We start from the raw sequence: 21,029 nt of genomic DNA on the forward strand, positions 1-21,029 counted from the left end.
TGAATACAGGATGGTACCTAGTGGACACTACATAAATGTGAACTGTTATAATTTGATAATAATTATGGTTAACCTTTAGTGTTCATCATCATCATTATTGTCAGGGCCCGGTCAGTTGGGGGAATCAAGGGTGGATGGTTTCCCATGCAGCTCTCCGGCCTTCTTGAGAACCGTCAGCCACAGATGGTCTCCTTCTCCAGGCCTCCGCTGTCCTTGGCCTATTTACCCCATCCCGCCAGGATTCCCACATGGGACAGGCTGACTTGGTCTTGCCAACACCCTTATTTTGACCTGGCCCAGGCTAGGACTTCCTGAAACACCATTTCCTGATGGTGTCAGGCCATGTTGTTTCCTGTAGGACTCCCTACCTTGGGAGAAGGAAACTCTGATGACAGTGGTTGGGGGGGGGGGGACTTTTATTAACAACTAACGACGGCCAGTGACCACCAGGACCTTTACAAACACTGTCCAGGGAATCCTCTGAATTGCTGTGAAAATTGCCGTGCTTTGCGGACGGAGGCACTGGTGCTCGGTGCGAGCAGGGACGCATCGCAGTCCCCGAGCCAGTGTGCGGAGACCCCGCTACTCTGTGTTCCATTCTGTGCCTCAGGGTGCCCGCCCCCCACACGGTTCCTGTCTCCTTCCTTTTGCTTCCTGGCCTCAGGAAAGTCTGACCTCCTCTGGATTAGCCTCTCAGGCCTTGTTTCCTTCCCAGTATATCGTGGATCTCCCCGCTTTGCCTTCACACTTGGCAAGTTCCTCCGCCGGCTACAAAGGCGGGCTCTGCTTTTATGTTCTATTGAGCTCCTTCCCTGTGTTTCCACACAAGCACCAAAGCCCCGTTCCTTAGGCTTTCCTGAGGCCAGAAACCTAGGCAAAAATGGTAATTGATGGCCTATTGGAAGAGAAGCGGGAAGGGCCTTCCAGGTAGGGCAGGGGTGGGAGGGAGGACAGTGTGCACAGAGGTGAGGTAGGAGGGGCCTTCCAGGCAGGGCAGGAGGTGGGAGGGAGGACAGTGTACACAGAGGTGAGGTAGGAGGGGCCTTCCAGGCAGGGCAGGAGGTGGGAGGGAGGACAGTGTACGCAGAGGTGAGGTAGGAGGGGCCTTCCAGGCAGGGCAGGAGGTGGGAGGGAGGACAGTGTGTGCAGAGGTGAGGTGGGAGGGACCTTCCAGGCAGGGCAGGAGGTGGGAGGGAGGACAGTGTGTGCAGAGGTGAGGTAGGAGGGGCCTTCCAGGCAGGGCAGGGGGGTGGGAGGGAGGACAGTGTGTGCAGAGGTGAGGTGGGAGGGACCTTCCAGGCAGGGCAGGGGGGTGGGAGGGAGGACAGTATGGCAGAGGTCTGAGAGAGCCTGGCGCTCAGTGAGGAGCGATGTGGCCGCATCCTGGAGGGAATGAGTCTCGGTTCTTCCATGTGGGAGTGGCAGGGATGGGGCTTATAAGGGGAGAGATCTGGTCAGGAGTGGATTTCCAAAAGACAGCTTGGGAAGTGGCATAGGACTTCCTGAAAAGCAAACTCTTCTCTTTGAGTTAAGTCACTGATTTGGCTAATTTTTCTAAATCTGTGATGTCACTAACATTATCCCTTGTCATTGATAAGTGTTTATTTTTAAAACAAATGTCATCTGCATATTTCTGCAGACGGGACCTTCTTAGCCATTGGCTCCCATGACAACTGCATCTACATCTACGGAGTCAGTGACAATGGGAGGAAGTACACGCGTGTCGGCAAGTGCTCGGTAGGCGCTCTTCTCATTTTCTCGGGATGTGTGTGGTCACCCCATGTCCCTCGTGCCGGGAATTTACGAGGCGCATGAAACACATCCTGCTCTTCTCTCCCAGGGTCATTCCAGCTTCATTACTCACCTGGACTGGTCTGTGAACTCCCAATTCCTTGTGTCAAATTCTGGAGACTATGAAATCCTTTACTGTGAGTAGCACCCCAGGGCTTGTCTGGGTTCAGATCACATAGAACGTTCACTCTGAGACCAAAATGGGGCCTCCTGCAAACCCCACTTCCCCTACTGCCTCAGCACGTGCTGTCACCTCCAGGCCTTGGTTTCCTTTTCTATAAAACGGGAGTTGGGCAGGGCCACCTCTAAGATCCTTCCCGCCATTGAGATCCTTGGGGGCTCGGGCTGACGTGGGCCCCTGCAGAGCAGAAGATACGGGACTCCAAGAAGGAAAATGCCAAATCCTGGAGGGACAGGCCCGAGGGGGGCAATTGGGGCAGGAGAGAGTGGGGACCCTTGTGAAGGCGTCATCCCAAGCAGGCAGACACAGTGAAGTCTCTCCTACCTGGGGGGACAGCAGCCCCTGGGACCCCTCCTGGCGGTGTCTGTGTCCAGGCAGGACCTGAGAACACTGAGGATAGTAAGGCCAGTACTTCCTGAGCACTGGCTCCTCACACGTGGGCCAAGCACCTGTCGTGTGCCCAGCTCTGGGCTAAGCACAGGGGATCGTGGGGCATGAGGAGGGCCTGGTGTCCACCCTGCTGGATGGTACTAAATAGTGCAATACTAAAAAGTACCAAAAAGTTTACATACATTTTCTGTCACTATCCATAGCTCTTCCAGGCTTATCCCATTGTATAGACAGGAAGTGTGGGCTCAGATACGAGGCCGTAGGCATCAAGAGCCAGTGGGGAGGGAGGGAGGCAGCCATCCACTTGCTGAGGAGCTGGACAGGTAGAGCTGCTGGAGGTGGAGGAGAGAGGGAAATAGCATGTGCCGGGTGGCACCTGGTCTTCCCTCTCCGCCCTCCCCAAAGTCCTGCCTGACACAGGGCAGAAGAAGGGGGATGGGTTTCAGAAACAGGCCACGGGTCTAAAATCTTCTCAGACACGGTCTCATACTCTAGGAGTGAGAGCTCGTTTGGGGAGCAATCAAATCACCTGGGTATGACTGGTTTCCATAAGCTTCCACTCCTAACTCAGGGCTGAAGGGGTGTGTGGTGGGGGGGGGGGGGAATGGCTGGGGAGCCTGACATGAACAGCAGGTGGCAGAGCTGAGCTGTTCGAGGGCTCTGTGGGCGGGCAGGGGAGGGGGACAGTGAGCATTTGAAGGCAAGGTACCCATGGATGGTCAAAGGAAAGAGAAGCCAGACTGCAGGAAACAGACCCAAAGAGGGAGATAGATGGGAGGTGGTGCCCATGGAGGCCCCGGGGCTCAGGCACAGTTGCAGTCGCGAGCCTGGCTCCCACGGGGCTGGGAAGTGGAAAGGGTCCCACTCCACAGGGCTCTGTCGCTGGCGGGGCAGGGCTGTAAGGGCCAGCCTTGTCAGCTTAGATGTCACCAGACTTGGATTTGCTTCTTCCAGGGGTTCCCTCTGCTTGTAAGCAAGTCGTAAGTGTGGAAACTACGAGAGACATTGAATGGGCTACGTACACCTGCACTTTGGGGTTCCATGTCTTTGGTAAGTTTTCTGCAGCTTTCATTCAGTTCACACATAACATGTATCCACTTTTAGAATATTTCTCTAATAGTTATGAACTCTCATGGTCACTGGTTTTGTCCAGCTGCTCTGCTGCCACATGAACCCTAAAAGGACACGCTCCCTGCAGCTCCCAGGGGAAGGGCCAGGCAAGAACCAGAGAGATAGGTTTAACCCTTTTCTATTGTATGAAATAAGTCCTGAGATAATGCTCTAGAATCTTCTCCTATGAGGTTGTGCCAAACTTCTTAGATGGGCCAGATGGCACTCAATCTATTTCTTTATCATTTGTTAGAGTTATTATACTTTTTTTGGTTCTTTAACTAAATTTTTCACTTCCTTTAAAGTTGAGATTGGAATATATTTATAAATGGTGTAAAATAAATTAAGACAGTTTAGTAGAATAAAAAAGAAAAGACAGTACCTATAATCTCTTTATGTAAGACTCTAAGTCAATAAGGTGGTCAAAATTTCTCAAATCTCTTTAGAGCTGGCATTTATCATTTTCTGGTATAAATGCTAGGAACTCCTGGGTTCACTCTAGATCTGCCAGCTGAGAAACTAATGTACATTCAGCTGTCTCAGATCCAAAGTTACTGGGACCAAACTGTTTCCCATAGCAATGATCAGGAGACACTGCCCGCCCAACCAGACTCCAGATCCATGGCAGGCGGACACCGCACCTGCCGGATAGACCAGGCAAGCAGCAGCCACAGAGAGCCCATACCAAGAAACACCTGAGGGGCGTCTGGGTGGCTAATTCTGCTGAGCGTCTGACTCTTGATTTTGGCTCAAGTCATGATCTCAGGGTCGTGGGATCCAGCCCCAGGTCAGGCTCCACGCTCAGCGCAGAGTCTGCTTGTCCCTCTCCCTCTGCTCCTCCCCCCGCTACTCTCGCTCTCATACATAAATAAAATCTTAAAAAAAAAAAAAACCTGAAAGGCACACACAGGGTTAAACACTCCTTTGGAGAGACTCACATATAGAGTTACCCCAAAAAACCCAAAAAGTTAGGAAACTGTAGGCTGAGGACTAGCCAGCTTCCACTCAGATGCTTTGGGGGAATAAAGAAAAGGCACTGTGTCCAGAGCCACGGTTTCTGGCACTCTCTCCGCTGTGGAGTCCAGAAGGAAGGGGCCCCCGAAAGTCGTGGGAGCCCAGAGGGCCTGCCGGAGCTCTCCCCTCGGGCGGGACGGGTGATCTGGGAATCGCCCCGGCGGAGACGATCGCCGGCAGGCTGGGAGCTCTTCTGGCCCCGGCTTCGAAAGCCAGGGACTCCGGGCGAGCTGATCTCCATGAGAGCTCAGTGGCGGGCCCTGGGCAGCGTGGCCTAGTGTCCCTGGAGTTTCAGGGCTCTGTGGTCTTCATTTTAGGAGTGTGGCCGGAAGGCTCGGACGGAACCGACATCAATGCTGTGTGTCGGGCCCATGAGAGAAAGCTGCTGTCCACCGGCGACGACTTCGGCAAAGTGCACCTGTTCTCTTACCCTTGCTCACAGTTCCGGGTATGTCTTCCTCATGGACCTTGTCCTCAGGGCGCATGCGTCACGGCCTGTGCCTCGGGGGGCGCATGCGTCACGGCCTCTGCCCTCGGGGGGGGGCGCATGCGTCACGGCCTCTGCCCTCGGGGCGCATGCGTCCTGGCCTCCCCTGGCGGTCTGGTGATTGACTAGACAGGCTCTGTCCGTGAACCTGCCGGTCACGCATGCAGACTTGACCCCGCCGTCCCGCCACCCTGGAGCTCTTCCGGGCTCCGCGCTGCTCTCCGGGGAGAACCCCCATCCACAGAGCCCTTCGAGCTGGCTTGTCTGCTACCGTGGCTTCCTTCGTGGGCCTCACGCCTCTTCCCCCACCTGCTGAGCTGAGCCAACACCAGCGCCTAGAGCACCCTTCCCCGCCCTTCCCCCTCGACCCGTGGCACCTGGTAGACCCCTCCTCTGGGTGGCCCCACGTCCGCTACAGCGCTCTGGCCCTGAACGTGTCCCAGCCCGGGACAGCGCCCTGCCCGTGTCTGTCCCCCCCACCAGGCCAGATTGTCGGGGTACGGGGAGGGCCTCCGTGTCGTTTGAACGCCCCTCCAGTGCCTGTGCACAAAGCAGGTGCGCAGGCGAGAGCTGCCGAGTGAGGGAAGAACGAGCGTTAGAATGCCAGCACCTTCCGACCCCACGCAGCGCGCTCTGCCTTAAGCTCGCTCTCTGTCGTTCTTCCCCAGGCTCCGAGCCACGTGTACAGCGGGCACAGCAGCCACGTCACCAACGTCGATTTCCTCGGTGGCGATAGCCACCTCATCTCCACGGGCGGCAAGGACACGAGCATCATGCAGTGGCGGGTCATTTAGTCCCAGCAGGCAGCGGGGAGCAGAACAGGGGCAGGCACAGCCTCGTGCGAGGCCCCACCACTGTGATTTCTGTTCCGTTTGAGAAGTTCTGACAAACCTCAGGAAAACCACTCCCTCTACCAGTTACCTTAGCTTAGCGAATCAGTGAGCGTCACCCCGGAGCAGTGGTTCACGGTTCTCCTTTGTTGTACAGTATATAAAACAGTGCACATTTAATATTAAAGAAAAATATGCCAGGGTTTACATTGTGGTGACATCAACAGAAGTGACTGGTATATCCTTTGTAACTTTTCTACGAACCCTTCAAAAATGGTCACAGAATGCCTTTTAAGATATTGTACATAGGCTTTACTATTTCCCCATCTAGCTCGCTAAGTCCAATATTTATGATGATAATGAGGTACTGAATTGTGATCGCTATTGATTAATTGGTCCTGAAAGGATAAATCGATGGAGAAGAGCGTGGAGGACTGATTTGCACAGGTGAATCAGGAAATGCAAATGTGACTTTATTTGGTTTCATTCTCTAAGGGTTCATTCAGTCCTCCTGGAGGGAGGCTGACGAGAAAGGGGTTGTGTTCTTCTTGTGTTAAGCAGATTGTACTCCAGATTAATTTAAATATTTCAGCAGGGTATGCAGGCACCGTAGAGTTTCAGTGACGCTGTCTGCCTAACCCAGCGCAGGCAGCCGCTTCACTCCCTTCTGTCCCGCGCTCACGTGCCCGGAAGAGTGGTGGAGACATCTAGTCACCTTCTTCCGTATAGGAGTTGGCATGATCTGGTATTGTACTTGTATAGGATTGTAGAAATTGATCATAAAGATGTAAGGCTAGGCTTTACTATTTTATGCTTATGGACATTGTATATTTGTATTTTAAGACCAAGTAGACCAAGTCGAAACGGTATCTCTTAAGTGTACAATAAACCTGCGGCGGGGAGAAGTCTGGGAGGCTCCACCGGGTACTAAGGGCAGCTTCTTTTCCTGTCTTTTGTGCATGGATGGCTCCCTACACTACAAAACAAGATCGCGTTCTGATGAGTAAAACAGAGGTGGCATACATTTGTCAAGAAGGCCTTATCCATTTTGATTGTGTGACAGATTGAAATTTATTGTTTACATTGGGGAATGTATCTCAGATTTTAAAATAGAAGAGTAATAAACAGACTTAAAAACAAACACTAAGATTTCTACTTGTTCTAGGCAAGTAAATGAATGGAATTATCTGAACTCCATGGCGCTGGTTGTTTAGAGTGGCTGATTAAGCACAACGTTTGGAAGCATGTTTATTACATCGCCAGCCTGCTGAGCAAATGTGGGACACCAGTAGACACGTGTATTAAAGATGAATCTGTTTGTATGTATCCTTATCAAATATATTCTATAATGAAATTAAATCTGAAAAGGATTTCTTATTGACCTATAATCATGAAAATATATAAATTAAAATATTTAAAATTAGATATGATTCACACTATATTCTGTTTCATAGACATATTTTTTGTTCTCACCTGGGTCATTTGCAAATGGAACTCTAGCTTGCATGGTGTGTAAGGATTCATCAGATTCGAAGACTATAAAGAATTCAGCTTAGGGGCGCCTGGGTGCTATAGTCAGATGGGCGTCCGACTCTTGGTTTCAGCTTGGCTCATGGTCTTGGGGTCATGGGATTGTGCCCCATGTTGGGTTCCGCATGTGCTCAGTGCAGAGTCTGTTTGGGATTCTCTCCCCCCTCCCTCTCCCTCTGCCTCTCCTGCTCATTCTCTCTCTCTCTCTTTCTCTAAAATAAATCAATCTTAAAAAAAAAAAAAAAAAACTCAGCTGAGGGGTGCCTGGCTGGCTCACTTGGAGGAGCATGCAGCCCTTGATCTCAGGGCTATAAGTTTGAGCTCCATGTTAGGGGTAGAGATTCTAAAAAAAAAAATTAAAAACTTAAAATTTTTTCAGCTTAATTACCGTACCTAGTTGTTATTTTACTCGGTTAAATACTGGCAAAAACAATTATTTTTACATTAATAATTAAGGGAATCACCAGCTCAAGGAAGGGGAAAGGGACCCATTATTGATCTTATAAGATCTTTTTTTTTTTTTTTTTTTTTGACAGAGAGAGACACAGTGAGAGAGGAAACACAAGCAGGGGGAGTGGGAGAGGGAGAAGCAGGCTTCCTGCTGAGCAGGGAGCCCGATATGGGACTCGATTCCAGGACCCTGGGATCATGACCTGAGCCGAAGGCAGATGCTTAACGACTGAGCCACCCAGGCGCCCAAGATCTACTTTTATTTCTATATAATCCCACTCTTTTCCAGGCTCATAATGGAAAAAGGATATTTATATAAGCTATTACTGTTATTTTCATATTTGTCTATTTTTTATTTTTGTTTGTTTATTTGAGGGGGGAGGGGCAGAGGGAAAAGGAGAGAGAGAATCTCAAGCAGGCTCCACACCCAGCACAGAGCCCGTCGTGGGGCTCGATCTCACGACTCTGAGATCACGACCTTCCAAGATCCAAGACACTGCTGGGACAAGAGGCCTGGAAGCAGGGGTGACCGCTAGGCCTCTTCTTCCCAGTGGCCCGAGGCCCCGTCAGGTGGGCTGTGAAGAGTGACAGCTGAGGGGCTGTTGCATTAATCTCCATGAGGTGCTGACAGTGTGGACCAGGCTGCAAGCGGTGGGTGCGGAGAAGCGAAGGGATGGTCCGAGGGAGGTTTAGAGGGGGAACGCCAGCAGGTGAGGGATCACCTGCGGGCAGTGGGTGAGGCTCGGGCCCCTGACCGTTCTCTGGTCCAATGGCCGTGCCGTTGGCCAAGATGCAGAGCACTGCAAGTTTGAAGGTGGATGATGCCTGGGACAGGACGAAGTGAGGTGAGGGGCCTCCGTGACATCCAAGTGCAAGTGCAAAAGTAGGCATTCGGCTAGCGGGCTCAGAACAAAAATCCAGCAGCAGGTGCCTCTGCGGGGCTCTCCACAGAAGAGCACCATGTCTGGCACCGGGGTGTGGCTGAGATTGCGGGGAGCTGGTCCAGCCGGGGAGGAGAGGGCGTCCGCCCCAGCTGGGGGCACTCAGAAACCCAGGGCAGCCAGAGGAACACCAGCTCGGCAAGGAGAGGGTTCACTCAAGAGCCCACATAGGCATCTTCACCACCCCCCAACTTTTTTTTTTTCTAGAGAGAATGCAGTGGCGGGGAGGTGTAGAAGGAGAGGGAGAGAGCATCTCAAGCAGACTCCACACCCAGTGAGGAGCCTGACTCGGGGCTCGAGCCCACGACCCTGAGATCATGACCCGAGCTGAACTCAAGAGTCAGATGCTCAACCAACTGAGCCACCCAGGCACCCCTAACCCCCCAACTTTTTTGAGTGACTACTTCCACTGCCCAAAAGTTACACATTGCACCCATTAATCAGTTTTTCTGTGATCTGGGAACAGACTACCATCATGTGATTTCTGAGGCTTCTAGAAGAGCACATAGAAGAAACAACGTTTGAGCCCCTCCGGCCTCCTCAAAGGAGGGCCATCTAACGGCACAACTGGGGAGGCAGCTGTTTGGTGAAAATGAACAAGAAACATGTATTTACTGTGAGATAGAAACTGATTCACTACGGTTTTGCTTTTTTTTTTTTTAACTTTATGGGAAATTTCGAACATATACAAAAATAGAGCCTCTCACCGAGCTTCAAAACTTATGGACATTCGGAGAATCTTGTTTCCTCTGTCTCCCCTAATTTGGGGGACAGAGAGGACTGGAGTGTTTTCAAAGCAAGTCCAAGTCATCATGTCATTCACCTGTAAATGCCTCAGTCTGCCGCTCCCACGACAACAGTTTACTTCAGGTAACCACCCTAACAAAATCGCAACTGACCAACTGAACAGTGATTCCTTATGGTCTGATACCCAGTCCACATTCGAGTCTCTCGAGTTGTCAAACCAGCCATGTCTCCACGCCAAGCACCACATGGGGACGCCACACAACCATGCAAAGCACAGGATGCACAGCCCACCTGGAAGCCTAGCTCACGAGGCTCAAGCACACGTGTGCGGCTGAGCTCAGGACCCTTCTCCAGAACCCACTCTGACCCCCAGCTCGCTGCCCCTTTGCACCCTGCCCCTCCCCACACCCTGCCTCTGGCCCCCTGGGGAAGCCCCCCTTCCGGATCACCCAGCCTGGATCCTTCCCACCTTGGCTGGCAGGTGAGATGGAGACCAGACGCAGGGATCAGCTCAGAAACCTTCTCTCCCCTTTGAGGAAGGAGCCTTGTTCACAGGGAGCAGGAGCTCCAGCCCCTCTCAGAGGGTCCCAGCTGTTCCAATTTGGCTCCTCCACTCCCCTGCGTGAGTGTCAGTAAGAATGGGGCACAAACTCCTACCACCCGAGGGGCGGAACCTGGGAGGGCTGCCGGGTGGCATACATACTTTCCTGCTATCTTTGGTTACAAGAGCACCCTGCCCTCAGGAAGCCTAAGGGAGGGGTGAGGTTGGGGGCTCGTGAACAGAGATTTTGCCTGAGCTCAGAATGTGGATGAGTTAGCAACAAATTTGGTCATTTGGACTTAGAGCAAAGCAGGTGTCGTAGCACCTGTAGGATGACGACCGAGAAGGTAAGCCTCAACACTAGGTTTAAACCTAACCCCCGCCCCGCACCCCCTCCCCGGGGCGCAGCTGGCTGCAGGTGCGCCACCTTGTGGCAGAAAACAGAGCCGGCTTCTCTTGCTGGCGCTCCAGTAACCAACCGGGTTCTGACCTCTGTAAGCTGGGAGAGTGGGGCCAGAGCAAGGAAAATGCTTGTGTGACTCCGACGGACTTCCACTCGCTGGATGGGGCAGGTGTTTCAAGCGACCCTCCTCAGGGAGCTTTCGGAGGTTCTTGGGGAGCCCCAACATTGCAGATGGTCTCACCTTCAGTCCCCTTCTACTGGATAAGGGTGTTCTATGAGGTTCCGCCCGCCCCCGCCCCGCAGCCCCTGAGCGCAGCGGGGGTCGATCCCCAGTCATATTTCGGTAGGAGTCCCCCCGCCCTCCAGGAGGCCCTGAGGGCAGGATCCCAGATGACCCCCCACACACACTCCAGGCTTTCTACCGCGTTCAGAGGAAACCTCTGTGCCCCACCCCACCCCCACCAGTGGAGGGAGGCTCCTTCCTCCCCGACCCAGCCTTCTCTGGACATCTGGCTGAGAACCACCTCCTGCCTTTAGATTTTCAGCCAAACATCAACCGACCAATCGCAGGGGACACACGCCGAGCTGTCCAGAGGCTTGGGGTGAGAGAGGAGCAACCCCACCCCTCCCTCTTGGGAGAAAGGGGGCTGGAATCAACAGCTCAACTTTGCCCCAAAGAAATCCCCCTTACAAATACTTTTTTAAAATTCTACTTCCCTACACTTTTTTATACCCATACCATGGATGAGGGAGGCTAAGAGGTCTCTTGGGATCGTCCTTGGTAAATTCTGCCCGTGGTCCAGCAGCACCTCTGGACGGTCACACCCATTGGATCTTGGCTCCTGGGCTGAAATGTCGGTTCAGCATCTGGTGACACAAACTGCTCCGTCAGGATTCGTGCAGTTTCTTTGTGCATCTGAGCAAGAGTTTGGCTTCACTGCCTGGGAGGGGGACTGCTGGTTTTCAAGGGCACGCACCTGCTCCACTTCTCAGATTCTGCCCCGTCTCTGGCCAAAAGGCATCTGCACAGCAGCTCTGAGAGGTAGGATCACAGGCCCCCCTCCCCCCCGACGATGAAGAGACAGAGCGTTGGAAAGATAGAGGTGCTTGCCCCAGGCTGCTGAGCCCGGGGTGAAACTCCCAGGTCTCCCAAGCTGTGTTCCACGCCAGCGTCACCGTTCTCAGACTGACTCTCTGCAGAGCGCCGTTCGAGAAGTTGCTCATGCAGGGTCTCCGAATGACTTTAGAAATGCCCCATACTATATATGGTGTGTCGTAGGTAGAGACTCGAGCGCAGTTTGCCTCTTTAACACATTGGAAATTCTATAATAAAGAAGCCTGTTTACACTGACATTTCCCATACTCGAGCATTGGGCACTTTCGCTCCCACGATGCTGATTATTGGCCAGGATCAATGTTCCATGGCATACCATCTTGGGAAACACTGTGGGAGAAGGTTAGTCATGCAGAAGCTTAATATAACAGAGAAGTGAAAGGGAACCCAGATGCCAAACAATTCTCCACGTCCTCCTCGCCCCCCTCCCCGTTCCTGCTAGGAAGGGCTTCAAGGCCAGATTGGCGACAAGGCGCAGGGGGGCTTTTCTGTTATTCTGGAGTTCCTGGCCAGTTTCTCTCAGCTCTGTGCACCTCCCTCTAGAGCACTCAGCCTCCCTGATGTATAATATCAGCTGCTGGAGACCATCAGGGTCCAAAGGAGAACATCCGGGGGCATTGGAACAAGCATCCCAGACAAGGGAGGATCTTGCTCTTTTTTTTTTTTTTTTAAGATTTTTTTTTTAAAAGATTTTATTTGGGGCGCCTAGGTGGCTCAGTCATTAAGCGTCTGCCTTCAGCTCAGGTCATGATCCCAGGGTCCTGGGATTGAGCCCCGCATCGGCCTCCCTGCTTGGCGGGAAGTCTGCTTCTCTCTCTCCCTCTGCCTGCCACTCCCCCTGCTTGTGCTCTCTCTCTCTGTCAAATAAATAAATAAAATATTTTAAAAATAAATAAATAAAATGAAGTTCACTGTATTTTTAAATGAAAAGACATACTTACTATAGCAAATTCAGGATGTCCTGTCATATTCCCACCACCTAGAAGTAGCACTACTAGGTTCTTGGTGCATCTCCTTCCCGTATTTTTTTCCCTGCGTACATTTCTGGATGTGTCTCCGTAGTTAGCAGAGTGCATAGACCATGCTTTATGTTGCTTTTCTCTTGCACCTTTATAAACATTTCCATTGTCATTACAGACTTGTTATAAATAATTCCCGTCGGTTCTGTAACAGGCTGCTGCGACTGTCCAGTCCTCCCACACTGATGATGGTGATGAAGACAAGAAAAACAAGGCCACCCTTACTGAGGGCCTTTGTCCCCGGTGCTGCGGGCTCTGCCATGGCCCCTTCCCATGGGCCACCCCATCAGCTCCCAGGATCTGCCACCTCTCCAACACGGATAAGACCCAGATCCACATCTCTACATCCGTTTCCTTAGCTTCACCCATTTGTCCATCTGCTCAGCCACGAGTGCCTCGATCTCATGCCCCAAACCAAATCTACCCACTTCCTTCCCCAAACCCTGTACTCCCAGCTCCCAGCAGCCCAAGCCAGCAATGCGCGCATCCCTCCAGGCCCCTGTCTCCGACTCACTGCCCAGATCAGCAGCACCAACCCCAACAGCATCACTTCCCCCGTGCCGGTCACCGCTGGGTGCGCCTCACCCTCGGGGCCCCGCAGTACTCCCAACAACCCTGTCACGGGGATCCTCCTTCCACAACGAGGAAACTAAAACAGAGAGGTTAGTTAGCTCGCTAAGGGCTACACAGCGAGTGAGTTGGGATTTGAACCCATGCAGTCCGGTTTCAGAGTTCATACCCAACCACTGCAGCCCTCGGCTCTCTCCCCCAGACTCCAGGAGCGATCCCGCATGTGCCCATCTCCTCCCACCCGCACTGCTCTGCCCGGGCCGGTGGATCACTGCTGACCCGCGTGCAGCCACACCGGCCTCACCCCACCGGGCAGTCGGGGCGAGTTTTCTAAAGGCATCACTCTCTTGCTTAAAATCCTTCAAGGGCTCTTAAGAAAAAGCCCCCCACATCGCAGACAGGGCCTGTTCCCTGGTTTCCTGATTCCTCTGCAACACCATCTCCCTCTGCTTCCATGGCTGAGCTTCTCTCTGTCCCCACACCGCAGCGCCACCTGGTCCTGACACACGCTCTCTGCCCCCAAGTTCTTCCTCCCATTTTTTTCCTGCCCAACCACCGTAATTTTCTTTTTTTAATTTTCTTTTATTTATTTATTTGAGAGAGAGAGAGCACAAGCAGGGGGAGGAGCAGAGGGAGAGGGAGAAGCAGACTCCCCACTGAGCAGGGAGCCTGACGTGGGGCTCGATCATGGGACTCCAGGATCAGGACCTGAGCTGAAGGCAGATGTTCAACCGACTGAGCCACCCAGGCGCTCCCAACCACTGTAACTTTCGTAAGACAGCTCACAAGTCACTTCTTCCAGGAAGCCTTCCTGGAGTGCCTATTCTGGGTTCTGATCCCTCCCATGGATCCTTCTCTTATCACACTGAGCTGTAAGTGGAGTCTACTGCCTGTACCCTTTCCACTGTAAGCTCCCTGAGGCATAAATGCTCGGCGTCATGTACCCTCGTCTTAGCACAGGGCCTGGTACGGTAGAGGCGCAAATCAATGGAGCCATGGGCAGCAAGGGGGAGCATGTGGACTTGGCTTAGATTCCTAAACCTTTGCCCTTAACCCTGAGTGTCTTTCCCTGCTTCCAGTGATTTACTATTGCAAACGACACTGCGGAGAACAGCTTGTCCGTGGAACCTTTCTCTTAGACTTGCTCCTCCAGGGCAAAATCCCAGAAGTGCAATTACTGAATTTGAGAGCAAAAACATCTTTATGACCCTTGATATGTTTTGCAGAAGTGAATTCCAAAATTATGGTAGCAATTTGGGAGGCTTTTTCTTTTTTTAGCAAACGAATCCTCCCTCCGTTTCTAAATGTCTTCCTGGCAAAAGCCGCACAAAGCTATTTTTACCTAAGGGCTGTAAACCTCATCCTTCTGAGAGGAGAAAGTCGGGCGTGCGTGTGGAAACTGGCTGCCCGCCTCGCCTCCCATCAGCCCCTGCGCGCTAACCTAGTTCTTGGTCATTTGGGAAAAGCAAGTTTAAATTATGTTCCAAAGGAAGCGGTGGTTTTTTTTAAAGAAGAAAAACACACGGACATGCACACACACACACACGCACTCATACCCATCTCTGTCTGGGAACTAAATGATGAACATCTTTACAATTCTAAGAGACCAGACGGTTATCAAAGCAAGTGGATGCTGGGAAAGGGTCAGGGCTGAAAGCAGCCCTGGGGGTTGGAGGAATCACCTGGTTTTCAAACTTTGGGGAGCAACAGCTTTCTTAGAATGACATCTTACAGGAAAATCCACTCCATGACGTGACTGAGAATGCCCCTGCTTTAGCAGAAGCAGTCAGAGGGTGGAGGTGACCAGAAACACTCATCCTATGTCCAAACCCCCCACCCGGTCCACCTCCCTGAACATGCCAACCACCTCCCGTTTCCTCCCCACCCCACCCCCACCACCTCCAGCTCCCACATGGGGCTCCAAAGTCCACTGTCCAGAATCCAGCCCTGGAGGACACCCATGCCCAGCAAGGGCCACGCAGTGAACAGTGGCAGAGGAGGGTCCACCTGCCCCACACCTAGCCCCGTCCAGGATGACTCTCCACCTGCTGTCTTGCTGGGAGCCAGCTCAGTGGCCGTTCACAATCACAGTGCAGAATGTCCTCCGAGCAGATCCCGGAGATGGCTGGTGTCCCCAGTGCTTGCCATCCGGGTGCCCCAGACACCAGTGTGGTTTTAGCATTCAGTCCCATTTAGGTTCTCCCATTACCAGCATTACCCCCGATTTGTTTCTTAAGAAAATCATCCATTTCATGTAGATTCTCAAATTTATTGAAATAAAACCGCCGTAATATTCTCTTGTAATTATTTTCTTATGGAAGGGTAGCTGACATCCGATGTTACATTAATGTCGGCGTACAACACAATGACCCAACAGTTATATACGCTGCAAAGCGATGCAATTATTTTATTCTTGTTCACCCTGCAATTATAAATTCCTTCTCACACCTAGTGCTCTGTACTTTTGTTTTCCTGCCTTTTCCTTCCTAGTCTTTGCGGGTTTTCCATTTCCTTTCCTCTTGAAGAAGTGGATTTTACTTTCATTTCTCAGTATTTATGTTTCTAATTCATTATTTTCAGGTTTCATCTTGATGAGTTCCCTCCTCATAATCTTTAAATGTATTTTGTTGTGTTTTAAGCTGAATGCTTCATGTATGTATACTCTCTGGTGTATAATGAAAACATGTAAGGGATGCTCTTGCTGTATCCCATAGGCGTTGCTATGGCGTTTTCTCATTTTCATTAATTTCTTATTAATTTATAGTTTTCATACTGATTTTTTCTTTCAGCTAAAAGTTATCTAGAGGAGTATTTTCACATTTCCAAGCTAAATTTTTATTATATTTTTTACGGTTATTTAGGGGTGTCCCTGGACTCCGGTGAACTTTCCAAACTCCAACGACAATAAGAAACCCCTTTCAGCTTCTGGGAGGAAAAAACAGATTGCCTGTGTGTGGAATGCACACACTCAGGCCACCCTAAAATGTCCATTCCTGATCTCTGGAACCCATGAATATGTAGGTTCCATGGCCAAGGGGGAATTAAGGTTGCAGGTAGAATTAAGTTTGCTAATCAGCTGGCTTTAAAATAGGGAGATTACCACGGATTACCCAGGTGTGCCCAATATAATCGCAAAGGTCCCTAACTAGAGCAGAGGGAGGGAAAAGAGGAGGTGAGGGAGATGTGAGTGCGAGCCAGAAAGCGCTGACCTATACTTGATCTGTCCTTGCCACTGGCTTCCTGAGGGGCCACGGGCCAAGGAATGCAGGAAGACTCTAGAAGCTGGAAAAGGCAAGGAACAGATTCTCCCCCGAAACACAGCCCCGCAGACACCTAGATTTCAGCCCAGTGAGACTCGAGTCAGACTTCCGACCCCCCAGAACCGTAAGAGAATACATACGTGTTGTTTGAGGCCAGCAAGGTTTGGTCATCCGTATGGCAGCGATAGGAGGCTAATACACACCATGTAAAGAGAGACTCGGACTAGTTATTTGGCTTCTTGTCTGCAATTTGAAACTAGAGGTTCGCAGATCCCTGAGAAAAGGGAACTGCAGGCCTAAAATCCTTTCTGGCTGAGGACCTCATCCGCGTGGGAGAGAAGAACAGGCATTTCTACCAGATTGTGTCTAAATATGTGTCTTTCTACACTAATCCTCCCAAACACCTGGTGTTCCAAACAGCTTTATTGAGATATAATTCACATCCCATGCAATTCACCCACTTCAGGAATGCTATTCAGTGGTTTTTAGTATATTCGCAGAGCTATGCAACCATCACCACTATGTAATTTTAGAATATTTTCATCATCCCAAAAGAAACCCCATACACCACTGGCAGTGTATTCATCTCCTAGGGCTGCGACAGAGCTTCCCAGGCTGGGGGGATGGAGGGGGGCCTTAAACAACAGACATCTATCTCCTCACAGGTCTGGGGGCCGGAAGTCCAAGAGCCACGTGCCAACAGGATTGGTTTCTACGGAGGCCTCTCCCTGTGGCGTGCAGACGGCCACCTTCTTGAGGTGTCCTCACATGGCCTTTTCTCTGTTCTGGCATCTCTCTGGGTGTCCTAATCTCCTCTCCTTATAAGGACATCAGTCAGATTGGATTCAGGCCCACACTAAAGGCCTCATTTTAACTTAATTACCTCTTTATAATTCCTATCTCCAAATACATTCTGAGGTACTGGGGGTAGGGCTTCAACATGTGAATTTTGGGAGAACACAGGCCAATCCATAATGGGTAGTTATTCCCTAGATGCACTCTGCCCCCCTAGCCCCTGGTCACTGCTGATTACCTTCTGCCTCTGCAGATTTACCTTTTCTGGACATTTCCTATAAATTGACTCGTATGATATGTGGCCTTTTGTGGCTGGTTTCTTTCACTTAGCATCATATTTGCAAGGTTCATTGATATTGTAGCATGAATCGGTACTGCCTGGCTTTCTATTGCCAAATAATATTCCTTCGTATACGGATATCTATCTAATGATAGACCACATTTTGTTTATCTGCTCATCAGTTGATGGGCAGCTGGATTGTTTCCGCTTTTTGGTTATTATGAATAACGCTGCTATGAACATTTACGTACAAGTTATTGTGCGGACATATGTTTTCATTTTTCTGGGGCATATATATACCTCGGAGTGAATTTGCCGGGTTATGTTGTAGCTCTGCATTGAATAGTTTGAAGAAGTGCCAATCTGTTTTCCAAAGTGGTTGCACCATTTTACAATCCCACTAGAATGTATGAGGGATTCCAATTTCTCCACATTGCCAATTTAATTTCCATTTTTATTTTGCTTTATCATTATTATTTTTTATTTATAGCCATCCTAGTGGGAGTGAAGTGGTATCTCATTGAAGTTTTTATTCGCATTTCCCTGATAGCTAATGATATTGAGCATCTTTTCATATGCTTATTGACCACTTGTAGATCTTTGGAGACATAGCTATTCAGATCCTTTGCCCACTTTTTACTTGGCTTATTTGTATTTATATTATTGAGTTGAAAGAGTTCATTACATATTCTAGATACAAGGCCTTCTTCAGAGATATGATTTGCAAATATTTTCTCCCATTCTGTGGGTTGTCTTTTGACTTTAATGGTATGATCCGAAGCAAAAGTTTTTAATATTGATGAAATCCAATGTATCTGTTGTTTCTTTGGTTGTTGTACTTTTTTTTTTTTAAGATTTTATTTATTCATTTGAGACACAGAGATACAGAGAGAGAGAGAGAGAGCATGAGCAGGGAGAGAGGCAGAGGGAGAGGGAGAAGCAGGCTCCCTGCTGAGCCAGGAGCCCGATGTGGGGCTCAATCCCAGGACCCTGGGATCATGACCTGAGCCGAAGGCAGACACTTAACCATCTGAGCCACCCAGGCGCCCCGGTTATTGTACTTTTTTATTGGTATCATATCTAGGAAAACTTTGCCTAACCTAACGTTAGAAAGATTTACACATATGTTTTCTTCTAAGAGTTTTATAGTTTGGGCTCTTCCATTTAGGGCTATGAACCATTTTAAGATAATTGTTGCATATGATGTGAAGTATTAAACTTCTTTCTTTTGCCAGGGGATTTCTTGTTGTTCCAGCACCATTTATTGAAGACTCCTCTTTCCTCCACTGAATTATCTTGTCACCCTTGTTAAAAATCAACTACACATAAATGTAAGGGTTTATTTCTGGACTCTTTATTCTATTCCATCCATCAGTCTATATCTATATCTATCTATCTCCATTAGCCAGTACTGTACTTGATTACTATAGCTTTGCTGTAAATTTTGAAATCAGGTAATATGAATCCTCCAACTTTGTTCTTCTTCAAGATTGTCTTAGCTGTTCTAGGTCTTTTGCATTTCCAAATGAATTTTAGAATCAGGTTGCTAATTTCTGAAAAAAAGGGGGGATTTTGAGAGGGATTGCACTAAATCTGTAGATCAATTTGGGGACTATTGCCATCTTCACAATACTAAGTCTTCCAATCCATGAACATGGGATGTCTTTCCATTTATTTAGGTCTTCTTTAATTTCTTTTAGTAACATTTTGTAGTTTCCGGTATATATCTTACACTTCTTTTATCAAGTTTATTCCTAAATATTTTATTTTTTGATGTTATTGAAGTAGGATTTTCTTAATTTCATTTTCAAATTGTTCATAGCAAGTATATAGAAATACAATTGATTTTTTGGATATTGATCTTGCATCCTGCAACCTTACTGAACTCAATTGTTGGTTTTAATAATTTTTTAGTGGATTCCTTAAGATTTGCTATACACAATATCATGTCACCTGCAAATAGAGATAGTTTTACTTCTTCCTTTTCAATGGAATGCCTTTCCACCCCCTCATTGCCTAATTACCTCCAGGACAATATTGAAAAGCAGTGGGGAGAGTAGATAACCTTGTGTTGTTCCTGGTCTTAGAAAAAAGCATTCAGGCTTCTGATGACTCTTTTGACTTAAAAACTCTATTGTGTCCTCAATTATGGCTTCTCTTCCTTCCATTCCTTTTGGAATTCTTACTATTGAGAAGTCAGATCTCTTGAATCTATCATGTATGTGTTTTATTTTGTCAATAATAATTTCCATTTCTTCCTTTTGTACTCTGTCTGCTTTGTGAAAGTTTTTTCGTTTGATCTCCTAGGGCCTGAGTCAACAGGCCCAATCCAGGCTGCCACCTGTTTTTATAAATAAAGTGTTATTGGAACACAGTCACATCCATTCATTCATGGATTGTCTATGGCTGTCTTCAAGCTACAATGGCCAAGTGGAGTAGTTATGACAAAGACTGAATGACCTGCAAAAAGCCAAAAATATTTATTATCTTGTCCTTTGTAGGAAAAGTGGGCCAACACTGGTTCTAGATCAGTGTCTTTTCTGTTTTTACTGCCTCTAATTAATTTTTTCCATTTTGAAATAACGTTTTTATTCCTAAGAATTACTTTTTGTTGTCATATTGCTCTCATGCAAGATCTTCTTGACTCTTCCTGTAACTTCTCTATCATTCCCTCCATTAGACATGCCATCTGCTGACCGCTCAGCTTGTAGAACATCATGTGAGGGGATCGAAGGCTTCAAATTCATCAAGTCCCCTAAAATGTGTGCTCAGAGGCCCAAGCCTCCCAGCCCCATTGTAGGCAGGTCCCCTCAGCCCTGCAAAGACCTGGCTGTCAGGATCTCTAAGCAGGTGTTAGACAGCTGAGAGGGAGGAGTGGCCAGGGAGTTCCTTCCCCAGGGATGAGAGTGGACACCCCCCAAGCTGAGACCTGGTCTCCAGGGCTGGGAAGGCCCAAGGGAGGTTGGGCCTCCCTAGGGTGGGGCTGGGTGGGGCATTCTTTCCCAAAGGCCTTGTGGCTCCCAGGAAAGGGATCAGCAGCTCTCTCCTGGGTTGCTGGCTAGGGTGGCCTAAGGGATGCCCTTGGCTCAGTTTTCTGAACTTAATTAAGTGGGAACACTCAGGCAGCCTGGGATGGCAGGACTTGGCTCCAGCCTCCTCCAAAAAAGCAGGCCTGCTCCAACCTGGGTCCTCAGTCTGCTTCTCCCATTGCAAAGAGTGGCACTAAGAAGTTGCCCTCTACCAGAAGGGTACTCGAGGTCCTCCCCTCTAGCCCCCCAACATACATACATTTGGCTAAGCTTCCCTCAGTTGGCCCAGGCCTTTGAGACACTCAGCAGGAAACTGGAGTCATCCCCAGTATTACCACCACAGGTCCCTCTCCCAAGAGTTGCCTCTTCCTGAGCTTTCAAAGCGGGTGAAACATGATCTTAAGGAGAGTTGCTTTTTGAGCCCAGGAGCCTGAGAGGTAGAGTCAAAAGAGAAGTTCCAGCTGTGAGCCACAGACCATCCTTGGCTGTGGGGAAGGCAAAATGGGCCAGAAGTAATTTCTGTTTCCTGCTGGATGAAACAAGAGCA

General features: G+C 49.5%; 1 protein-coding gene across 6 annotated transcripts in view; it reads left to right on the top strand.

The window, feature by feature from the left end:
* The window catches only part of EML1 (EMAP like 1), a 177,195-nt gene extending 170,033 nt beyond the window's left edge, over positions 1-7,162 (top strand). For all 6 annotated transcript variants that reach the window (XM_036065379.2, XM_078054216.1, XM_078054213.1 and 3 more), the window contains 5 exons: positions 1,640-1,737; positions 1,841-1,928; positions 3,317-3,412; positions 4,804-4,934; positions 5,642-7,162. In XM_036065379.2, coding sequence (XP_035921272.1) covers positions 1,640-1,737; positions 1,841-1,928; positions 3,317-3,412; positions 4,804-4,934; positions 5,642-5,767 — 539 coding nt within the window. In that variant the 3' untranslated portion in view covers positions 5,768-7,162. The remainder of the gene's footprint in view (positions 1-1,639; positions 1,738-1,840; positions 1,929-3,316; positions 3,413-4,803; positions 4,935-5,641) is intronic.
* The last annotated feature ends 13,867 nt before the right edge of the window (positions 7,163-21,029 follow it).

This window comes from Halichoerus grypus, chromosome 8 (assembly GCF_964656455.1).
Source record: "Halichoerus grypus chromosome 8, mHalGry1.hap1.1, whole genome shotgun sequence".
In the NCBI taxonomy this organism is placed as follows: domain Eukaryota; kingdom Metazoa; phylum Chordata; class Mammalia; order Carnivora; family Phocidae; genus Halichoerus; species Halichoerus grypus.